The sequence below is a fragment of the Protopterus annectens genome, chromosome 3.part0 (assembly GCF_019279795.1).
Source record: "Protopterus annectens isolate FY-2018-M chromosome 3.part0, PAN1.0, whole genome shotgun sequence".
In the NCBI taxonomy this organism is placed as follows: domain Eukaryota; kingdom Metazoa; phylum Chordata; order Ceratodontiformes; family Protopteridae; genus Protopterus; species Protopterus annectens.
In genome coordinates this window covers 656140566-656161719 of record NC_056731.1, presented here as the reverse complement: position 1 = coordinate 656161719, position 21154 = coordinate 656140566, and the positions used below count along the sequence as shown (strand labels likewise).

The following is a 21154-nucleotide window of genomic DNA, read 5'->3' as shown; positions in this document are numbered from 1 at the left end:
CTGAATTACATGAAGATTTTCTGCTGGCAGGTGTCCATTTTAATTACAATGTTATTGCTATCACAGTGTCCATACCTGCCATCTTATACTAACACAGAAAGCTGTGATTTATTTAATCTGTTAATTCATGTTTTTGGTCGGCCTTCAGATGTAATGTGTATGCATTTCATGTTTCTCATTTATTTCTGTAGTCATTTTTAATTGCACTTTATGTGAAATAAAATACACCTGGATCATCCTTTCTGTGGCCAATCTTTCTCTAGTCTGTTTCTGGATATTATTTTTTAAACACTTTTTCTCACTGTTTACCAAATCATGTCAGTTTATTAGCTAACCATCAAGCTTGCTAAATGTATGCTAGACATAAGCCTGTTTAAAAGTTGTTCTCTAGCCCTTCTTCCTGGACTCCACTGAAAATGAGCACTGCCCAATTCAACAGACTTGGCCACCTAATGTAAATAAATAAGTGGTAAGGAATATAAGTTAAGGAACTAGTGGAAGGATGTGATAAGAAAACTCTACTCTCAGGTGGATAGAAAGATGGGCCACAGAAACTTAGTTTTAAGGCTGACCATTTGTGCTTTTATTAACAGTTTTGTGAAAGGGATATAATGTTTTGCAAATGAGATATTAAGATGTGCAGAATGGTGTAAACATCTAAAATTGGGAACTCTCTAAGTGTTACTTTTTGCTCGTAAGCTATCTAAGAATGTTTGCAGCCTAGGCAGCTATACTCCAGTATAAGAAGTGCACAGGTGAAAACTTGTCTTGGACAGATACTTGTACAGGTTATACAAAGAGACTCATTATCCAGGCCACCACAAAGAAAAAGAGCAACAATCTCTGAGAAATTGAAAGTGACACAAATATCAATGCCCTACAACAGCACAGTGTCCTGTGTCACTACTGAGTCAGTATGTACTATACAGATTGAGCCCTGTTAATTATAGTTTGCCCACTTGTGCTCCAATATGTGACCAGTCTTCAATACACCATTGTATCAGGCTGTAACCTCTGTAAGAACATGGCACAATTTTTCTCTTTACCTGGCTGAAGCATTATCTGGTATTTGAAAGCTGAAGGTTTATCAAATTTTCCCTGATAAGTATTGTCATCTGGTTACCCTCTGAGATTATTCCAGCCAGAAAACAGCAAGTAGAAATACCTTTCGACCTGGCCATAAGATTATTTCAAACTATAACTGCCCAGGAAAGTATTGTTTTTGTCAAATACTTTTTGTCAATTAATTGCCAGTTTATCCCATCTCTTTCCCAGATCTGGGACTACTCATATTAATTTGGTGCCATTTGGTGCCAAACTGTCCTGGTATGACAAGGACTGTGATGTGTGTTACACCACCAGGAGTTGTGTTTTTGCAGGCACAGAGGTAGGAGTGAATTCCAAACACCAAAGTTTTTTGGGGGGCTCTTTACATTACTGTGACTAAATAAATTGTTGCATCTCTGGGGCATAGGGGTCATTCAAAGAAGACAAGTGGTGTGTTTTTAGTTATTGTACTTTGCAGTTATGATGACTGTAGAAATCAGACATAAGGTAATTTGTTTTGTTTGTTTATGATTATATGCAATCAGGAAGATAATGGGGTCAATAGCCACTGGGAACTGTCATCAATATATTGGCCCATGTGGTGGCCATCAGGGACTAAGTATAATGACAAAGAAAGGGTACTAGTACAGTATTCCGGCATTGCTGGATATTGAAATATTTTTCAGACAAAAATTTCACTTTGTAGGTCTTAACTAGCACCATTCCAGGTGTTACTTTTATGAGTCCTTGACTATTGCTTATCTGTGTAATTGCAGAAGCCTGGGCCTGTTTTGTAAAACACCCATGAGGCCATGAGGCATCGCCATGGTTAGGTGTACTGAGTGAAGGCAGTGCTGTGCATCTTCTGATAAGTCTGATCCAGGATATGCTATATCCTAAGTACAGTACCTGCACAGGGCACAAGTCCAAAACAACACACAGTAGAGGTGCTCTACAAGATTTTCAGTAAAGTAACTTCAGGAAAAAATTGCCAAGGATAAGAAAAGATAAATATAGTGTACTGTAAGTATACATTCAAATGTATATGCATCATTAGTACAGTATGGAAAGTCATAGAAAGAAGAAGTGTAATTGTATGACCTAATAAATAAGGTGCCTACAGAGTAAAGCATATACATAAGACCATGACCACAACATCTAACCTTTTAAAAGGATGCCAGTCATCATATTTTGCAATAGGAATATCTCACCACCAGAAAGCATCATCCTGAAATTCCTACTTCTGACTGGTACTCACTAATATTTTGTGTTCTCAATGTCCATAGTTTAACACTTTGTAAGATGTCTTTAAGTTTTCTCATACTGTTTATCTTTAATGACTTAAATGTATGCTGCATAGTCACTGCACAAAAAAACACAATCTTGACATCTGTGGTAAATGTTCCAAATCCCTGTTTCAGAAGGTAATTTGTAAGATGTGAAGCATCTTTTCACAAGTTATACCATGGCTTCAAGAGTAGCCACTGTTTGTAAAGTATGGTTAGAGTTTAAAAATGTCCTAGAATACTGAAACTGGCTGCAGTTCCTGCAAAAAGACCTTTCAACCTTATCGTCATAAAATCTGAAAGCCCAATGCTTAATGTATAAACCTTAAAAAGTGTCACTGCAAGTCACAGGTTTTCTTTGTCTATACAAGGTGGTTAACTATAGATTTCACTAAAAATAAATATACTGACCATTTCAAAGACTCTTTCTTCTCTATATGTCATACTGTAATAGTTAACTCTCCACAGTCTGTAACTGTTTCATTCATATATATAAAACCCTGTGTTAGTCTGGCAGTACAATGAAATATAAAATTGCAGAATATCTGGAATGTTAGTTAAGCAGATTACCAAATGGGTTAAAATAAGTACATCAATACTTGAGTGTCTTTCAATGGCCCACATTTTTGAGACTCTGAGGGTTTCTGAATGAAATGCACAGTTTGGCAGTCCTGATTTACTTTGCTGGTCAGTATGAGTGTGCATAATGCCTGTGTGATTATGTTTCATGTTTCCATTAGTTATCCTAAATATTACAACGCATCTTTGCAAATGCTCAATGCAGCATAAATAAATGTGCTGTAATTTTAAAACCAAGGACCAACATGATTATGGTTTCAGAGAGGTATATTACTTTTCAAGAAAGTACACATACTGTATGCTTTACTGATATATGTATTATGGGGTCCGTATCAGATTATCGAAGTTTCAATACTTTGAAAGTCATTTGGATGAGACCATATGATCGAAGTCTTGAAACTTTGAATGTTTTGAATGGAAATCATGGTAGAGCTTGAAACAGGAAATGTACCCTTTTCTGCAATGTAGTGCAATCTCAGAGCTGGTATATTTAATTAGCAGGGGGTGTGGGGGGGTGGGGGGTGCAGGGGGGTGCCTCCTGCGAAAACGTTAAAAAATAGATTTTTTTTTTTGTTAATGTTCAAAGTTCCAAAACTTTGATCATATGGTCCCAGCCATATGAATTTCTAAGTACTGGAAATTTGATAATCTGACATAGATCTGTATTATGCTAATATATTTTTATAAGAAACAGTGTGGGCAGTTTTTGCTTCTTGCATACCACCTCAAGTCCTTCTTACTTTCTCAAAGGATAAAACAGCTTTGTGGGATTTCTTTAAAATTTATAATGTATGTAATATCAACTGGTGGTTGATGATCTTCACTGGATCTGGTGTCAAATAATTACTTAGAGTTTCACTACATTTTTTAATACTGCATTTAATCTTAACAGATTTGTATTATGTGTCTGTCTGTCTCCCCAGCTAATAGGCTGCATTATTGGCAGGCAAGGAAGTAAGATCAATGAAATCAGACAGATGTCAGGGGCACAAATCAAGATTGCTAATGCCATGGAAGGATCAGTAGAACGGCAAATTACAATCACAGGTTCCCCTGCAAACATCAGCTTAGCACAGTACCTCATTAATGCAAGGTGAGTTCACTTTTACATCCAGTGCTTCCCAGTGTGTTAACAGTCTGATGTCTCTTTTAAAACAGGTGTGCGCTTTTTGTGAATCACTGTAAAATGAGTAAAAAGGTTTTCTGACTGAATGCAAGACAGTTCTAATTTACAATTACTGGGCAATAAAATAGCAAGTAAAACATATTACTATGTATGGACCGAAACACTTAATGATATGTACTATGCAACGTACATTATCCAAGTGGATTAATTTATCACATTCATATGGTACAATATTGCGTCATAGCACCAATACCCTATCAAAGTTTGCTGCAACATCACTACTTACTTTCTATTAGCAAGGGTATCAATTTAATGGAAATTCTATTCCCTCATTTAACATCACAAAATAGGGCCTTGTTTGAAGAGTTCATATATCTGATAGAACAGCTGCAAACTTTTCATTTTTGTTGTTGGCAAATGCAGAACAGATTCAGTGATTTAATTCAAAGGTTATCCACAGCTGTGACTGTATATATCAAGATTTAAAGGAGGAATAGCTGTCATATTACCCAGTTATTACAGAAAAGTTGGGTAAGGCAAATCATATTTGTGTATGCATGAACATACATACACACACACACACACACACACACACACACACACACACACACACACACACACACACACACACACACACACACACAAGTGTTGGGAGTTTGACTTCACTGAAGTTTTTATGCGGCTGTCATTAATATTTTTAAAGGCATAATATTTATTCAAGACAATATCCTGCTAGTTTGCTTCTGTGGTTAAGTCCATGGATAGATATTTTGAGATTTATGCTTTAAATTGCATTATATTTGTTGCCCTCTCTTTGAGAAAACATTTTAAGCACCAACCAATGCCTGGCAGTTGGCACAGAGGATTAATAAACAGTTAACAAGCTGTTTTCTGTGGTCCACTAGTCGAGAGTTTGAGTCCCTTAGGCTCCGTTACCCCACCTGTGTGGTACTGTGCAAGTCATTTAACCACACAGTACTCCTGGGCTGAGTCTGAAAAAGGACCATGGAAATCAGTGCTCTAACCCAGTTAACAAACAAATGAAATATGTATTGCTTAGCCCCAATTACAGATGTTACACATAACTTCTGCATCAGTAAGTCCAAAGTCAGTTCTATTTAGTTTTCACAGCCAGTGTAAATACAAACACACATCCTTCACCCATAACTAAAGAGTCATGAAACTGCATTGCATTTACACAGTCAGTTTGTATGCCTGATATAGGCTATTTACAGTTTTAATTATATTATTAGCTGTAACTGAACGCATAGCTTGCTGACAAAGAGGCATCATTCTGAAAGTTTATTTTAAAAAATACACAATGCAAATTAAAAGAAAACTGTGACTTACTGTGTCTGTTTTAAGTAGTATCAGTCATCAAACTGCTAAAAGAACATCTACTGGTTACTGGTGCATTTGAGCATCCATGGTTAGGGAGATTCCTTTGCACTCAGTATCTCTGCTTGACACCTGCAATAGCAGGCAACCAAACAACAGTATATTAAAATATTTATAAATTGACCTGGGCATTTTTCATGCTCTGCAATAATCTATTATCACAAATATTTTGACTATTTAATTACTCGTGTTTAGAAGCAGTGATCTTGGGTGATCAGTACTTTTCAGCTCTATGATCTTACAAACATCACACTGAAAGACTAAAACATTCTTGAAGATGCTCTCAGGAGTGGCATACAATCTGGTGGTATTAAGGGAATATTCTCACATGTAGTTATAGTACATTATTAAGGAAAAGATAAAATGATCCCTTGATGCACAGGCAGGGGGTGGGCTAAAACGATGGTGACAATTTATTATCGAGGGAGGGGAGTTGCAGCACTAGCAGCTTGCTATCTTCCATGTGCATGGCTAGATTCACATTTCATTGGGACCAGCCAATACTTCATTTCTAAGGCTTTTAAGCCATGCTTACATGGGGGGGACTTCCATGATTACGCTGTGCATGGCATATAATCTCTATGCAATGAAGTAAAACATTTTAGTGTACAATGTCTTACCCCACTGTGCTCTGACTTTAATTGCAGCAGGCTTTGGAATGACATTGTATGGCATACCAAACCTGCCTGCACTAAGCATTACATGTAAACAGAGATTTCTAGGCATGAAAAAGGGGTTGTTGCAATATCTTATAGAAAAGCTTTGGTACACACTGTGAAGATAAATATTCTTCTTGATTTACATTTGGTATTTTTTTTTAGTTAAAGCCAGTTCTTTGAGCTCCCCATGTCAGTTGGCTTAGCTGCATCTACAGGTCAGTCATAAAAAAGTTAATTTCAGCTACGAAAGCCACATAACCTGCTTGTATTACTGCTGTTGTCTTCTCAATATCTTCAGTTCTTGGTAACTGATATAGTTAGCTTAATAGTGATTCTGAAGTCTCTGCAGAAACTAGTAGTATCTCAGACTTCACTTCTCTTAAGCACTGACATTAAAGGTTTATATAGCCTTCTGTTTTTTATTTTTTATTTATTTCATTTTATTCCAAGCAACTGTACATTTAACACAGTTGCATTTTCAATATATTTCATGTTTATTTCATTACAGAGAAAAAACAACTATCACATATTTTCGATGCAAAGTGTGCTCCACAAACTATGTTGCACATTAGAACAAATGAATACTAAAACAAACAAAGAAACAAAAGAAACAAACGAAAGTGTTCTTCTCCAAATGTCTTTAATTCTTCTAAAGTAAATATTATATATTTTCCATTGAAAGGAAAGCTACTGCTTAAATTGTATTTCGCCACATAATTGTTTTCTATAACCGTGTTTATAAGCAAGTGTCAAGTACAGATAATCATTTCCCACAAACTAAAAAGGTTAACCAGTACTGCTGAAATTCTAGTCCACACAATTTAGACTTACAGCCATGCCAATGTTTAATCTCATAAATGGATATTTCCTTTAAAAATTCTGAGGGTTTTATTCATAAATTATTAAACATGATAGCTGCAACCTGCAAGGTAACCGTTCCTAACATTTGTTTGAATTGTTGTAAGTGCAGAAGGTGAATTACTTCTGTCCCTCATAGCAAAAAGCTAGAGTATTCATATCCAGAGAGAAATTGCTGCAGTGTCTATGAAAGCTCTGCTAGCACCTTATCCCAAGCTACATTAATTAGGGGATAATTCCATAACATATGCCATTTGTAAATAATTTTATAGCATGTAAATACTAATGTAGGAATGTCTGAAAAGTCATATTATGCTTCTAGGATTTGCTACTATTTCTCAATTGGGATTTATATGTGTAGGAAGTAATGCATCCAATTTATGTCTTAGTGCATCCATTTACACAAATGCTAAACTAGTGAGATGAGCACAAATCACAGAAAAAGTATCTCTTTGATACTTTTTATTTTTTGGAGCTTTTCTCCCTGGTCCTCTTCTCAAAATGGACTCCTACCCAGTCAGACTTTCCCAGGAATCAAATGTCAGTAAATAAAATAAATAAATACTCCTGTCTGAACAATCTTCTCAGGTTTTGTGACACTGTTCCCTTCTTACATTGAGACAGAGATTCTAATTTAAGGGACTAGCTTTATTTGAAAATGTTGCCACATACATAAGTACCTGTCCTCATTTTATTACTGCATTCTTGAAAGGATAATAAGTCATCCTGATCTGAAGAACAGAAATCTTGACAGAAGAACATAGCTTGATTAATCCATGTTTGCCAATGGATGGGACTAACTTCCACCTTATACATGGGGTTACCCTTATCCTGTCCCACAAACACACTCAACCGAAAAATTCCTACATGCCATACATGTCTCTACATTCTGAATCCAAAATCTTGTTCTAGCCCTTCACAGCTATGATTAGCTTCCTAATGTTGTTAAACTTTAATTCTATTGGAACCCAAATGAGGAGTGGAAGTGTTCTTGCTTGAAGGGTTTGTACTGTAGATGTCATCCTGGTGTACCATTTAATGTCAGACAAACTTATCCCAATGTATTTCATGGGCCTGTGAGAGTTTTAGGAGCCTTGGGAGAGTCTCCTCCCAAAGGAAGGACAATAGTAATTTTTTTGAAACTTCTCTGGATATTTGGTTTTATCTAAAATGGGAATACCTCTCACACAGAAGAGGAGTTTGGGAAAGAGACACATTTCAATGTCATGAATTTTGGCCAGAAAGGGAAGTTTTAGCTTCTTTCACTCTGTTTGAATTGACCCAGTCTTCTGTGATAAAGATTTGAGATTCTAGTCTGGTAGCCACAAAATGCTGGTGTCCAGAATAATTTCTATAGAAGAGTATTGTTTTGTGGTGGTGATATTTAAGTCTATTAAAGCTTTATTTTGAGGTACAGCCACAGAGTTTAATGGTAGGAGGACATATTTTTATTGATTTCAGGTCAACACTGAAATTTTATTAAGTCATACTAGCAACTTAAAAATTGGAGGCAAATTTCCTAGAGGGCTGCTTATCTCCAGAACCTCATCATCAGCAAACCATATGGAGAAATAAAACAACTCCCCATTTCATTTAATGCTAGCATAGGCACAATGCTGCTGAAGATATGTAGCTAATGCTTCTGTGACTAATTCAAACAGCAGGGAGGAAATCAGTCATCCTTGTTGTGTATTCCTGTATAGTTTAAGTGATAATGAAATAACTCCATTTGCTACTACTTGTGCTTGTAGGTCTGCATAGAGGAGTCTACACTTATCAGAGAAGTGATTTTTCAGTCCATAATCTCTCGTCTGTGAAAGGAAGTCCCATTCCAGGAATTCAAATGCTTTTTTGAAGTTAAGGAAGTGTGCTGTCATCAGAGTGGGCTGGCCCTTACTGCACTGTGGGAGATTTAGCCATGATCAAGTCAGGCCATCCAACTCTACCCTTTATGAAACCCTGTTGAGCATAATGTATGAGTTTAGATAGCAGCTTTTCCAGTCTCAGAGCCATGATTTCATCATACACTTTGGTTTTGTCTGCAATAGTGATATAGGTCTTTAACCCATGAGAGACTGATGATCCTGCTCCAGTTTTAGAAGAAAGATTATTAAAGCCAGCTGGGACAAAACAGGGAAATGACCATATAGTTTTGAAGAATTGTAAACAGCATATAATTCTTCTCTTGAACTTTCATTAAAAGAGGGGAAGAATTCTCCTGGTATACCATCAGAGCCTGGTACTTTTCCTCCATGAAGCATACAGATTGCTTGACTAATTTCCTTCTTTGGAAATGGCATATCACCTCTCAGAATAAGATACAGAGTAAAGTGACAGGGCTTTCAGCCTATCCATGTAGGTCATAGCTTGGAGTCCCTGTATTTTCTTAGTGAGAAACCTCTGAGGTCTCTTCAGCTGCTGCAGGTGTCTGGTGAGGTACAAGCAAAAGAGTGCATTATTCTGTATTTGTGGTCTGATGATGGTCGAGTACAGTGGAGTTATAACATCCCTTGACCTGGATGCTATGCCCTTGCTTATGAAATGCGCTATTTAGAAGGCATTCCTTACCACTGTGGAAACTTGGTGATCAAAGTTCAGATTGCTATCAACCTGTGTTCCCAAGTTTCACACCACTGGGTTGGAACTCAGGGGTGTGCTATCAATATTGTAATTTTTAGGGAATTCCGTTTTGCCAAAGGGAATAATAATGCATTTTTTTGGCATTTAGTTTTAGACTATGGCTGTGGCACCAGTCATTCATTTGTGTTAGCCCTTCTTATAATATGTTGACATCGTTAGGGGACTCAGTGATTGCTCCCAGTTTGAAATCATTAGCGAACTTGGTGAGCCACAGGCCATCTACTTTGGCCTGGACTTCTGAGAAATAGATGCCAAACATGAAGGGGCCCAGCACAGACCCCTATGGTACTCCACTGGTGACGGATCTACTGGTTGAGGTGGAGTCACCAATTTTGACAGAGTATGTTCTGTTGGTGAGCCAGTTGCCTATCCATCTAGTAACATAAAGATGAATCCCCAGCTGGGAGAGTTTCTCAATGATGCCAGAGTGGGGGATTGTGTTGAAAGCCTTGGCAAAGTCAATATAGGCTGTGTGCACTGTCTTACCTTCATCCATTGGTTTGGTGACATTCTCAAAAAAGTCTATCAGGTTTAATAAGCATGATCTACCCTTAACAAAGCCAAACTGGGTTGGAGCCAGCATTTGGAGGTCACCTATGTTTTTGTTGATAAGGTTTCCATGGCCTTGCAGATGGAGCTGGTTAGACTTACAGGTGTGTAATTCAGGCCTTTTTCAAAATAATCCCTTATATATTATTGTAAAGCCTGCTAAATATTTTCTTTGGCTGTTCTATCCTTTAATACAAATGTGCTGATTCTCCATTTTCTGTACATAACAGGGTTATTCAAACCCATTGTTTCCCTTACCAAAGCATTGGGATCTGATAAAGAAAGTTAGATGCTCATTTGAAAACACTTTTTGAGTATTCCTTGCTCTAATAAGGTAGTCTAGCCCACTCATGCTTCCTATTGCAAAAAGTATAATCTGTGTCCATTGGATGGAAGGCGCTCCAGGAATTTGTAAGATTCATTTAGTTAGACATGAAAAATGTTGCCTGCCTGCCAGAAGCCTATCCTTTTGTGAATTAAGAGCAAAACTAAATTCTTCCCGTACAACTATAGGGATACAAGAATTACCCATTTATTTTACTGTTTCAGAAATTTCTCTAAATGTCTCTAAAGAATCTTCATTTGGTCCACAAAAAAATCCCTACTAGAAAAATCAATTTTGCTGCATTTATTTTCAGTATTTTTAGTATTATCAATCTCTGTTTTTGCATTTTTAAGAAGTTTCCAATTGAGTGCTTGGTGAATCTGAATAATTATGTCTCTCTCAGCTGATTGCACAAAGCTGGCTTCCCTGTCCCCTCCATTCCTTATAAATCTTAACAATCCCATTAGTGGTACATGTAGTTTCTTATGAAAGCAAAGCATGTGGGCACCCTACTTGAGAAATGAAAAGCATGCATTTTACCTGTCCACTTTAATATTCTCCTTCCATTCCAAGACGTGAGTTTTGTTTGTATGTTCTGTGACCCCCCTTTTGTATTTGGTTATAGCCAGAACCTTGCATACCAGAGAATAGGTGAGACAAGTTACATTTAATATTCAAAACAAACATATTCAGTTATCAGATAAACAGAACAGCAATTCAGTACAGGTTGTTCAATCGCACGGTGTATGAGTGCTAATGTATCGTAGGGTAATGACCCCTGGAAAACCAGAATGATGGAGGAAAAGAAAAGAAAACTCTTTCCAGATCTCAGTGAGGTTTGACCCCTCTTCACATGCCAAAGTTCAAGATGACACTACTATTCCAGTGGAACTACCTTAAAACTTATATAGCATGCTGCCCTCCCAGCATCTTTTATAAGTTCTCAAGTATTCACACCATAGCATAATAATCATGAATAATTAAAACTAAATCAAGATACAGAACAGTAGTCCTGCTGCTTATATGTTCCTTATACCAGTGGAATGGAGAACTTCAGTAGAAGCCTTAATTCCCTTCTGTAATAGTGTCTCGATAGGCCTCACAGTCATCAGCTCAGGTTGTGGAGGTTTTTACTTCTCTATCTCCAGCTGCTCCTATAAAGTAACAACATCTATGAATTCCAGGTCTTTTGATGCTGGGACTAGTGTACTAAATTGGCTGCCTTCTATCTCCTGCTGTTGTCTTATCTGCAGTGTTATAGGTCTGTTTTGAGTTGGAATGGTTAAGTAAGACTGGTGAGAAGATGACACTTGTGGGAATGGGACAGATTTGTAGGCTAAATGAAGTAGTTATCTAATTTTATTCTCTCTTGGTGTCTTTGTAGGTGAAACTGGAGGGTCCCCTCAGCTCTCCTCTTGTCCTGCCACCTGAAAACGCATCCATCTGACATATATCTGCCAAAGTACAATTTTGAGACCTCTGTGACACTCAAAGACAGGGTATCAAAGACACTAGTGGTATTTTCTGGCCTGTCAAAAGCTGTTTGTTGAACCTCTACTATAATGCTAAGTGTTGCTGGGAAGCACATCTGACACTGATAACCTAAGTCTCTAAGCTTTCTGGTAACAGGTACCATTACTTTGTTTTCCATTTAACTAATACATTGCTGTAATTTGATGCTATTCTGACATTAGCCCTTGCCCTGACCAAGTTTTCTGTCTCTCCTAAGAAGTGTTTTTCTGTCATTATAGCCCAGGAATCTTACTATCAAATTTCTGGGCAAGTTATTTGATTGTCCCTTCAATGCTACTATATGTGAATGCTGTATAATCTGTGGTTGTAACAATTTCAAAAGTCAATATAACTCCTTTTTTCAAGACTTCCACATGACTTCCCTCTTCCTTACCTTCTCGGACACCAATAAAGTGGACACTGTTCCTGTAGCTAGCTTTGCTTTCATGCTGAGTTTCCTGACATCCATATCTCGAACACATAAGACGTTGGTTATGATCAGAGACTTGATTTTAATCCCTGTACAACTTCCTCATTTATCCATGGCAGTACCAAACACATTAATACAAATAGTAGGCTCAGCCATTTTAAACTTGCATCCACCATCAAACACATATATTCTCCTTTACTTTATGTGCATCCTGCCAAACCCAGACCAGTAATCAAGCACTTCATCTTAGACACTGATATGCAATAGTCATTAGTTTTGCATCGATACACACTGTTAAAAGTCTATTTCTACTTCATATTGCTGATTGCCCATTTTTCTTTGATTTAAACAATCACATTTTGCACAACTGCATATGAAATTTGTTGGTACACAGCTCTTAAGGCCACAAAAATGCATCCAGTTTGTTTCAACATTTGATCATTAGCTTATGCCTATTTGGTGTAAAAAGTCATTGTGTATTGTTAACTTGATGAATTATAAGCTTATACAAAACTCATTTAATACAACCCCATTTTAAATAATATTTGTGTAAGAAATCCATCCTTTTTTAACCACTGCACAATTTAGTCAGTCTTTTGACTTATATAAGTACACTTTTATAGATATTGTCTTTAAACAGTTTGTGCATACTGTTATTTGAAATTCATGCTGCATTGTCTTTAAAGTCAGCTGTTCATGTCCAAATATAAAGTTTCATAAATTGTTTTATAATATAAGTACCTTTAAAAGTTTTTGTTTATATGTAGAATCACTTGTACCCCATTTTGACTAATGTTTTTACTCAGGCAATCACAAGTCTGCTATCTCAACCAGCATAAGGTCTTCTTCTGGACTTCTGTGCCAAAACTTCTTTTTTACCATTTTAAACTGAATTAAATCAGAGATAGTCATCACATAGGAGTGACCATGTCACTGACTCATTGTACAGCTGTGCAACATAACATTATAGTCCCTTATATGTATAGTACATTAATAGCTCCTGACATAACCACCAAACTTTTAGGGGTAACAATTGATCACAATCTTAATTTTGACACTCATATCAACCTAACTGTCAAATCAGTTAATAGAAAACTTGGTTCCCTGTACAGAATTAAACCCTTTCTTACACCTTCAGCCAGGACTACTATTGGCCAAACTCACCTAATCTCTACCCTCCTCTATGCCTCACCAGTTTATACAAAAATCTCCAAAAGCAGTATTAATAAGTTGGCAACATCTTATAACAACATAGCCAGATTTGCCACTAATGCCCCATTTTGTACCCACCACTGCAAAAATCTCAAACTTCTCAGATGGTTAGAACTGCAAAGCCAGTTTCTTTTTCAGCAACTCATAATCATTCACAAGATCCTGCATCATCCCTCAAATGCTCCCATACTCAGAAACCTTATTAGCCCATATCAAAATATTCTAACCTTATGATCTGCCAAACAGAGTACTTGTCTCTACCCTAAAATCCAATAACAAATCTGGGGACTGCCTATTTACTAACTCGATTGGTAACCCTTGGAACAAGCTTCCAAGAGAACTGACATCCCTGAGATCCAATCCTCTTTTCAAAAAACAACTTAAAATCTTCCTAAAATCACAATGGCTATACCCATGCTCAAATCCTGACTGACACTGTCTCCTTTTGGCTTCTTTTTTTTAAGTCTATAGTACTGGATTCCTCTTGCTTTGTTTATTTCCCTTTTTTAACTATTCCTAAGACTTTTTGTTAGCCCATGCAACAACTCTCTACCTGTGTTATTTTATTCTCTATGACTGTACTTGTAAAGAATATGTATACTAAGTATTGTTTAAAGTTTAACTTGAGTCTTAATAGTCAAAAATCCTTTTTAACTATGTCTACAAAATTTCTTTATTGTATTTAGAGCTTTTTTCTCCAGGCCTCCGCTGAAAATGGACATATATCCAGTCGGACTTTCCCGGTCAACAAATGTAAAATAAAAATAAATAAATAAATAGTCCCAGTGCAGAATAAATATTCAGTGATACAAGTCATCACATAGGAGTGACCATGTCACTGTCTCATTGTGCAGCTATGTAACATAATGTTATAGTCCCAGTGCAGAATAGTCAGTGATACAAGTCATCACATAGGAGTGACCATGTCACTGACTCATTGTACAGCTGTGCAACATAACATTATAGTCCCAGTGCAGAATAAATAGTCAGTGATACATGCATGCATAGTGCCTGAGGTGTTACAATACCATGTCCAATAAGAACCCATGCAAAGAAGCATATATGTTTTTGACAACAATCGCTGCACCTATCAACAAAAAAAAAAAATCTCTTCATGATCATGTGTATTTGTTGTTTTTCATACCTTTGATTTTGTCTGGCACTCACATTCAACTAACATTCACTTAATGCTTGTTTAGTAAATGTATTTGTTGTCTGTAAGTTCAGCAACTAAGGAAAATGACTGCTCTATACATCAGGCTATGTGCTGTAAAGAGGAAGTTCATTTAAGCAATGAATCCAGCACTTCTAACTATAGTTCTCATTCCAAAACCCCAAAGTATGTGCACTGAGAAATGTGTGAAGCTCTCCTTCCAAAACCCCAAAGTATGTACACTGAGTTATATGTGAAGGACTCATTCCAAAACCAAAAAGTATGTGCACTGTGAGATGTGTGAAGCTCTCATTCCAAAACCCCAAAGCATGTACACTGATTAATGTGTGAAGGACTCATTCCAAAACCACAAAGTATGTGCACTGAGAAATGTGTGAAGGACTCATTCCAAAACCACAAAGTATGTGCACTGAGTTATATGTGAAGGACTCATTCCAAAACCAAAAAGTATGTGCACTGTGAAATGTGTGAAGCTCTCATTTCAAAACCCCAAAGTATGTACACTGAGTTATATGTGAAGGACTCATTCCAAAACCAAAAAGTATGTGCACTGTGAAATAGGACGTGATGGAGGGATAGATTTATCACCCAGAGACTCCCCATGCTGTGGAATAACATCCCGGTCCATGTGAGGCAGAGCACCTCGCTGACTCTGTTCAAGAGAAATCTTGACCGGTGGATGGGAGATCGTAGGTTTACCCCGGGAATCATCTCTGTGTCACTGCTGGACAGAGGCACAACAAACTAATGGGCACAGTATTTCCAACATAAGGGGCGGCGTAAGCCACATAACTTTGGGCTAGGCTTATAAATGCCTTAGGGCAGTTAGCCTAGTATAAACCTATGAACCTATGAACCTATGTGTGAAGCTCTCATTCCAAAACTCCAAAGTATGTACACTGAGTTATGTGTGAAAGACTCATTCCAAAACCACAAAGTATGTGCACTGATTAATGTGTGAAGCTCTCCTTCCAAAACCCCAAAGTATGTACACTGAGTTATATGTGAAGGACTCACTCCAAAACCACAAAGTATGTGCACTGATTAATGTGTGAAGGACTCATTCCAAAACCCCAAAGTATGTGCACTGAGAAATGTGTGAAGGTCTCCTTCCAAAACCCCAAAGTATGTACACTGAGATATGTATGAAGGTCTCAGTCCAAAACTACAAAGTATGTACACTGATATATGTGTGTAGGTCTCATTCCAAAACCCCAAATTATGTACACAATGAGATATGTGTGAAGCTCTCATTACAAAACCACAAAGCATGTACAATGAGATATGTGTGAAGGTTTCAGTCCAAAACCCCAAAGTGTGTATACAGTGACATATACATGGGTCTCAATTCAAAACCCCAAAGTATGTATACTGTGAAATATGTATAGGCATCATTCCAAAATCCCAAAATGAGTATATTTTGATATATGTGTATGTGTGATTCCAAATCCCTGAGATACCTGTGAAGGTCTCATTCCAAATCCCCCAAGTATGTACACTGAGGTATGTGTGAAGGTCTCATTGCAAAACCCTAAAGTGTGTATATACAGTGATACATGTGAAGGTCTCATTCTAAATCCCCAAAGTATGTACACTGAGATATGTGTGAAGGTCTCATTGCAAAACCCCAAAGTATGTACACTAACATGTGTGAAGGACTCATTCCAAAACCCTAAAGTGTGTTTATGGTGATATATCTGAAGGTCTCATTCCATAACCCAAAGTGAAAACATTGTGACATGTATGAACTCTCATTCCAAAACTTGAAAATACAAACATTGTGATACATACCTCTCAACCTCTTAACATTAAAAATCATAGCAGAGGGCAGCACAAAACAAAAACACTTTCTTACCTTTTGGAAAATAAGGTCTTTGGGATCCTAGACGCTATACATTTAGTGATAAGGAATCTTTGTATCATTGTGCTTCACTTATTGAACAATATATATACCCTTGAGAGGGACCGTCTTTATGAGGAAAATTAGTAGAAAGTCAGTCTGTGAGGGTCTAGGCAAAATTTAGTACCAAAACTAGGCCTAAATCATAGCAGCTGAGAAGTATGCTATGATACACGTGAAGAACTGACCTGTCAGGTTAATTCTGCCTTACTCCCATGTCAGCTGCATTTACAAATTGTGCAGCTCCCTGTGAACTTTTTTGGATGTCATGGAACAAAATACTGCACCTCTGTTCCCAAAATCGGAGTCCTGTCTAGCTTAAAGCATTAACAAAAGAAGGGAGGGATCAAGTTATGCTTTCCAAACTAATAATTTATTGCTGTGTGCCACCATTTTGTGATCTTTGAGTATTGTAATAAGTTAACAGTAGACAGTCAGTCCGTAGAGTGTTACAAGCTTAGTCAACAACCAGAGGTTAGAATCAAGCCCAGTATCTTGGCTTTCTGTGGTGAATACCTTAACCATTATGCCAACACTCCCATCAGCTAATACTTCTGACAGATGAGGTTCATACAGGAAACAAATGCCCGTGGAACCCTTGCACGGCCAAACGAAAAATGAAGGCAACAAAAAACGCCAGCAAGTGTAGGCAACAGTCACATCCAAAATTCATTTAATAAAGTAGGGAAGAAGAATCCCCCTACAACTTCATGGTAATAAAAACCATAGTTCAAACCGGTTTCGGCTCCGAGGAGCCTTCTTCAGTGAAATACAAAAGTAGAAATAAAGAATCACAGTATCAGGATGCATACATATATATAATTAAACTGTGCATAAAGACCAATCACAACACAGCATTGATAATTATTACAATTGGTCATTGAGGCCAGGTGAAAACAAAGCTCCAAGTTTTATAATCCATTTTCTTTCCTTGGAGCTGAGTAATTCCTGCCAAAACTGTTTGTCTTTGCATTTCCCCTTAATACAATCAATGGTGACAAATTTGAAAGAAGCAGAAGCATGTTTTAAACAATGTTTGTATAATGCATTGCTTATTTTTAATGTCACTCAAATGTTCACAAATTCTAAGGCGGAAAGCTCTAGAAGTCTTTCCGACATAGAAAGCAGAACAATTGCAGGTCACCAAATAGATGACCCACTCAGTGCTGCAATTGGCCCAAAACTTAATATCAAAAACATCAGAAGTATTTTTGCTGCTAAATTCACAAGTACGTGAAACACGTATACAAAAAGAGCAATGCCCACAGGGCATACATCCAACAATAGGTTTACCTGAAATGGACAACTGGGTGAAAGTAGGAGGATCAAAACCAACTCTTTTGTAATGGCTAAGTTTAGAACCAATAGTCTGTCCCCTTCTGAATGAAAACGAACATGTCTCAGGAAGTAGAGAGTTAAGTTTGTGATCGGCTTTCAGAACATTCCAATGTCTGTATATAATGTCTTTAAAGCCCTGTGTGTTGCGTCCATATGTAGTTACCAAACGTAATGGTTGTGGCTTGAAAGAATCATTCTTATCTTTGTATGATAATAAATCTTCCCTATTTATATTGGACACAGATCTTTTGGCTAAATGCACAGTACCTGGACGATAACCCCTACTAATAAATCTACGTGTCAAATCCTCCTGGGCCTCAAAAAAAGATTGTTGGTTGGAACAGATTCTTCTAGCTCTTAAAAATTGTGATTTGGGTATATTCTGGATGACATGTTGTGGGTGGAAGCTGGTGGCATGTAATAATGAGTTAAATTCTGGAAATTTCCTGAACATTCTAGTTGACAATGTATTGTCCTGATTTCTCATGATTTCCACATCAAGAAATACTATTCTGGACACATGATAGGTCAACTTAAATTCTATCCCCCATACATTGTCATTGAGGTACTCAAGAAACTCCATAAGATAACATTCATCAGCTTTCCACACCAACCAACAGTCATCCAGATAGCGACGCCAAATGTCCATCTCACACATATAAATATTGTGATTATAGTCATAGATTATGATTTCTTCTATATATGCCATAAAAAGATCTGCATATATGGGTGCAAAAGATGCACCCATAGCAGTACCTTTTATTTGCCAGTAACATAGATTTTGAAAATAAAAAACGTTACTGGACAGAACATATTCTGTGAGGCAAACAAGAAATGTATTAAATCCAGGTTGATATAAACCTGATCTAACCAACCAATAATCCAACGCTTGTAAACCTGCCCAGTGAGGAATGTTGGTGTAAAGGGAGGTGATGTCCAAAGTGCATAATAGCCAATGTGGTTCACGTTGAGAATTATTAATGATGTCCAAAAATTGGGTGGTATCTTGGATTCTTGCTCTAATAAAACCCAATAGAGGTTTCAAATAATGGGTTAGATATTCAGACAGTGGTTCGGTAAGTGACCCATGTCCATAGACAATGGGTCGACCTGGTGGATTTGTGGCATGTTTGTGAATTTTGGGTAACAGTTATAAGTATTGTTTTTTAGGTGATTCAACCATCAATTGTTCTTTAAGGTATTGTGTAATGATACCCTCCTCAACCGCCTCAGTTAAAAACTGACCAATTTTGCACTGAAAATGGGGTGAGGGATCCAAAACCATCTGCCTATAATATTGTGTGTCACCCAATTGTCTCATGGCCTCACTGTCATAGGCAGCCTTATCCAGTACCACCACCGCTCCACCTTTGTCCGCTTGAACAATCACAAGATCCTTATTATTATTGAGTTCATTCAAACTAGATATTTCATCAACAGACAAATTGTTGTAAGAAATAGGAAAGTCCTTGAGATGACAATGTATGTCCCGAAGGACATTTTTTTGAAATACCCCTACTAGATGTGACATAGGTGGATTGAATGTTGACTTTTTGAACCTAAAATCACAGCATGCATCACCAGATGTATCACGATCAATATTGTCAAAAAATAAATTTAGATTCAAAATACGACAAAAATTTGTCACATCCTGAGCCAGAGACTGTTCAGAGACAAAAAACCCAGGGACAAAATTAAGTCCTTTATTTAATATTTTAAGTTGGGCATCGGTCAAATCAACAGATGAAATATTGTGAACATTATAATGAGAACTTATTGTTGTGTCATGATTTTCAAGAGTGCCTCCAAACTTTGTTTGGATGTTACGTTTCTTATGTTTCCGCCCCCCTCGTCTGTATCTGAAATGGGAGGGTGTAAAGAATTGCCCCTCTTGGCTTTGGGTGACCCCTCTCTGGAATGTGTATCCAATTCCCCTTCAGTATTGGAGGAAGTATCCTCACCAGAGGTGCCATTAGAGAAACCAAAATTTTTCTTAAGGATAGATTTGGGCCTTTTTCTTTTAGGAGTGGATGATCTCTTATCATACTTGTTCTCATCTTTAGGTAATCTAAAAGAAACATTCTTCGATGTGTCAAAGGGTTTGCCCCTCTCATAATCACCCACATCCCTAAGAAATTTTTTGATTTTTCTATCCTTTAATGTACTTTTCATTTTGGACAATTCTGTAGTAAGTTTTTTAACCTGTATCATGAATGAATCACAATTTTCAAACTTATTAGTCTCCAAACAAACAGTTTCCAAATCTTTGACACCTTGTTGTACCTTACGCTCATAAAAATTAGCCAAAGCATCCACAAATTTGGAAGAAGCCAACTGTTGAATATGACCCCAATCCTCAATGAGCTGGTCATCAATATTAGAGACCAAAGGTTGTACCTTAACCCTGAGGCCCCGTGGAGTAATATGTTTCTGTTGGTATGCTTTGAATAAACGTAAATGCCACACATTGTTCCTAACCGTCTTCATATTTTTACCCAATCTATTGAAAAATATTTCACATTGTGCGTCCAAATCAGTTCCCAGAGCATCAGTGGTGGATGGTAAACCATGTTTGTCTAAACCAAACACAGATAAATCATCCATATCCACAGATAAACCCTGTATGATAGATGAAAGAGCCATGTTTCTAACTTCAGGACTGAGTCCAACCGAACCAAAAATAAAACAAAAATATATCAAAAATATTACCAAATGGATAGTGTCCTGAAGATGATCCGCTGATATCCAAACAGACACAAAAAACTATGATAATCAATTATCTGTCATCAAGCCCAAAAGACTATGATGATATCTAAACAATCATCCAAAATAATCTATAAATCTATCCAAAGAAAGACCATTATGCACCAAATACCAATGATGGAAATAATCAAAAACATCAATTGGAATTGCGCATAAGTCTTATGGATAAATAACCAACTTAATAAACCAATACAATAAAGCAGCCAAACCAACCCAGCAACTTCATTCAAAATGTATTGCTGCGTATTGGTGTAAACATGTGCAAAAGAGACCATGTGTAATATATGGTATACTCAATAAATCCTAAGACCAATAGTACACACTTGTCAAACCATTTGACATATAAGATACCATAACA

The 21154-nt window shown here is 37.1% G+C and overlaps 1 protein-coding gene across 16 annotated transcripts in view; it reads left to right on the top strand.

The window, feature by feature from the left end:
* LOC122796513 (poly(rC)-binding protein 3-like) overlaps positions 1-21154 on the top strand; it is an 819027-nt gene that overhangs the window by 749604 nt on the left and 48269 nt on the right. For 12 of the 16 annotated variants that reach the window (XM_044065073.1, XM_044065067.1, XM_044065066.1 and 9 more), the window contains one exon: positions 3836-4005. In XM_044065073.1, coding sequence (XP_043921008.1) covers positions 3836-4005 — 170 coding nt within the window. The remainder of the gene's footprint in view (positions 1-3835; positions 4006-21154) is intronic. The other 4 variants (XM_044065072.1, XM_044065071.1, XM_044065070.1 and 1 more) reach the window with 1 other exon arrangement.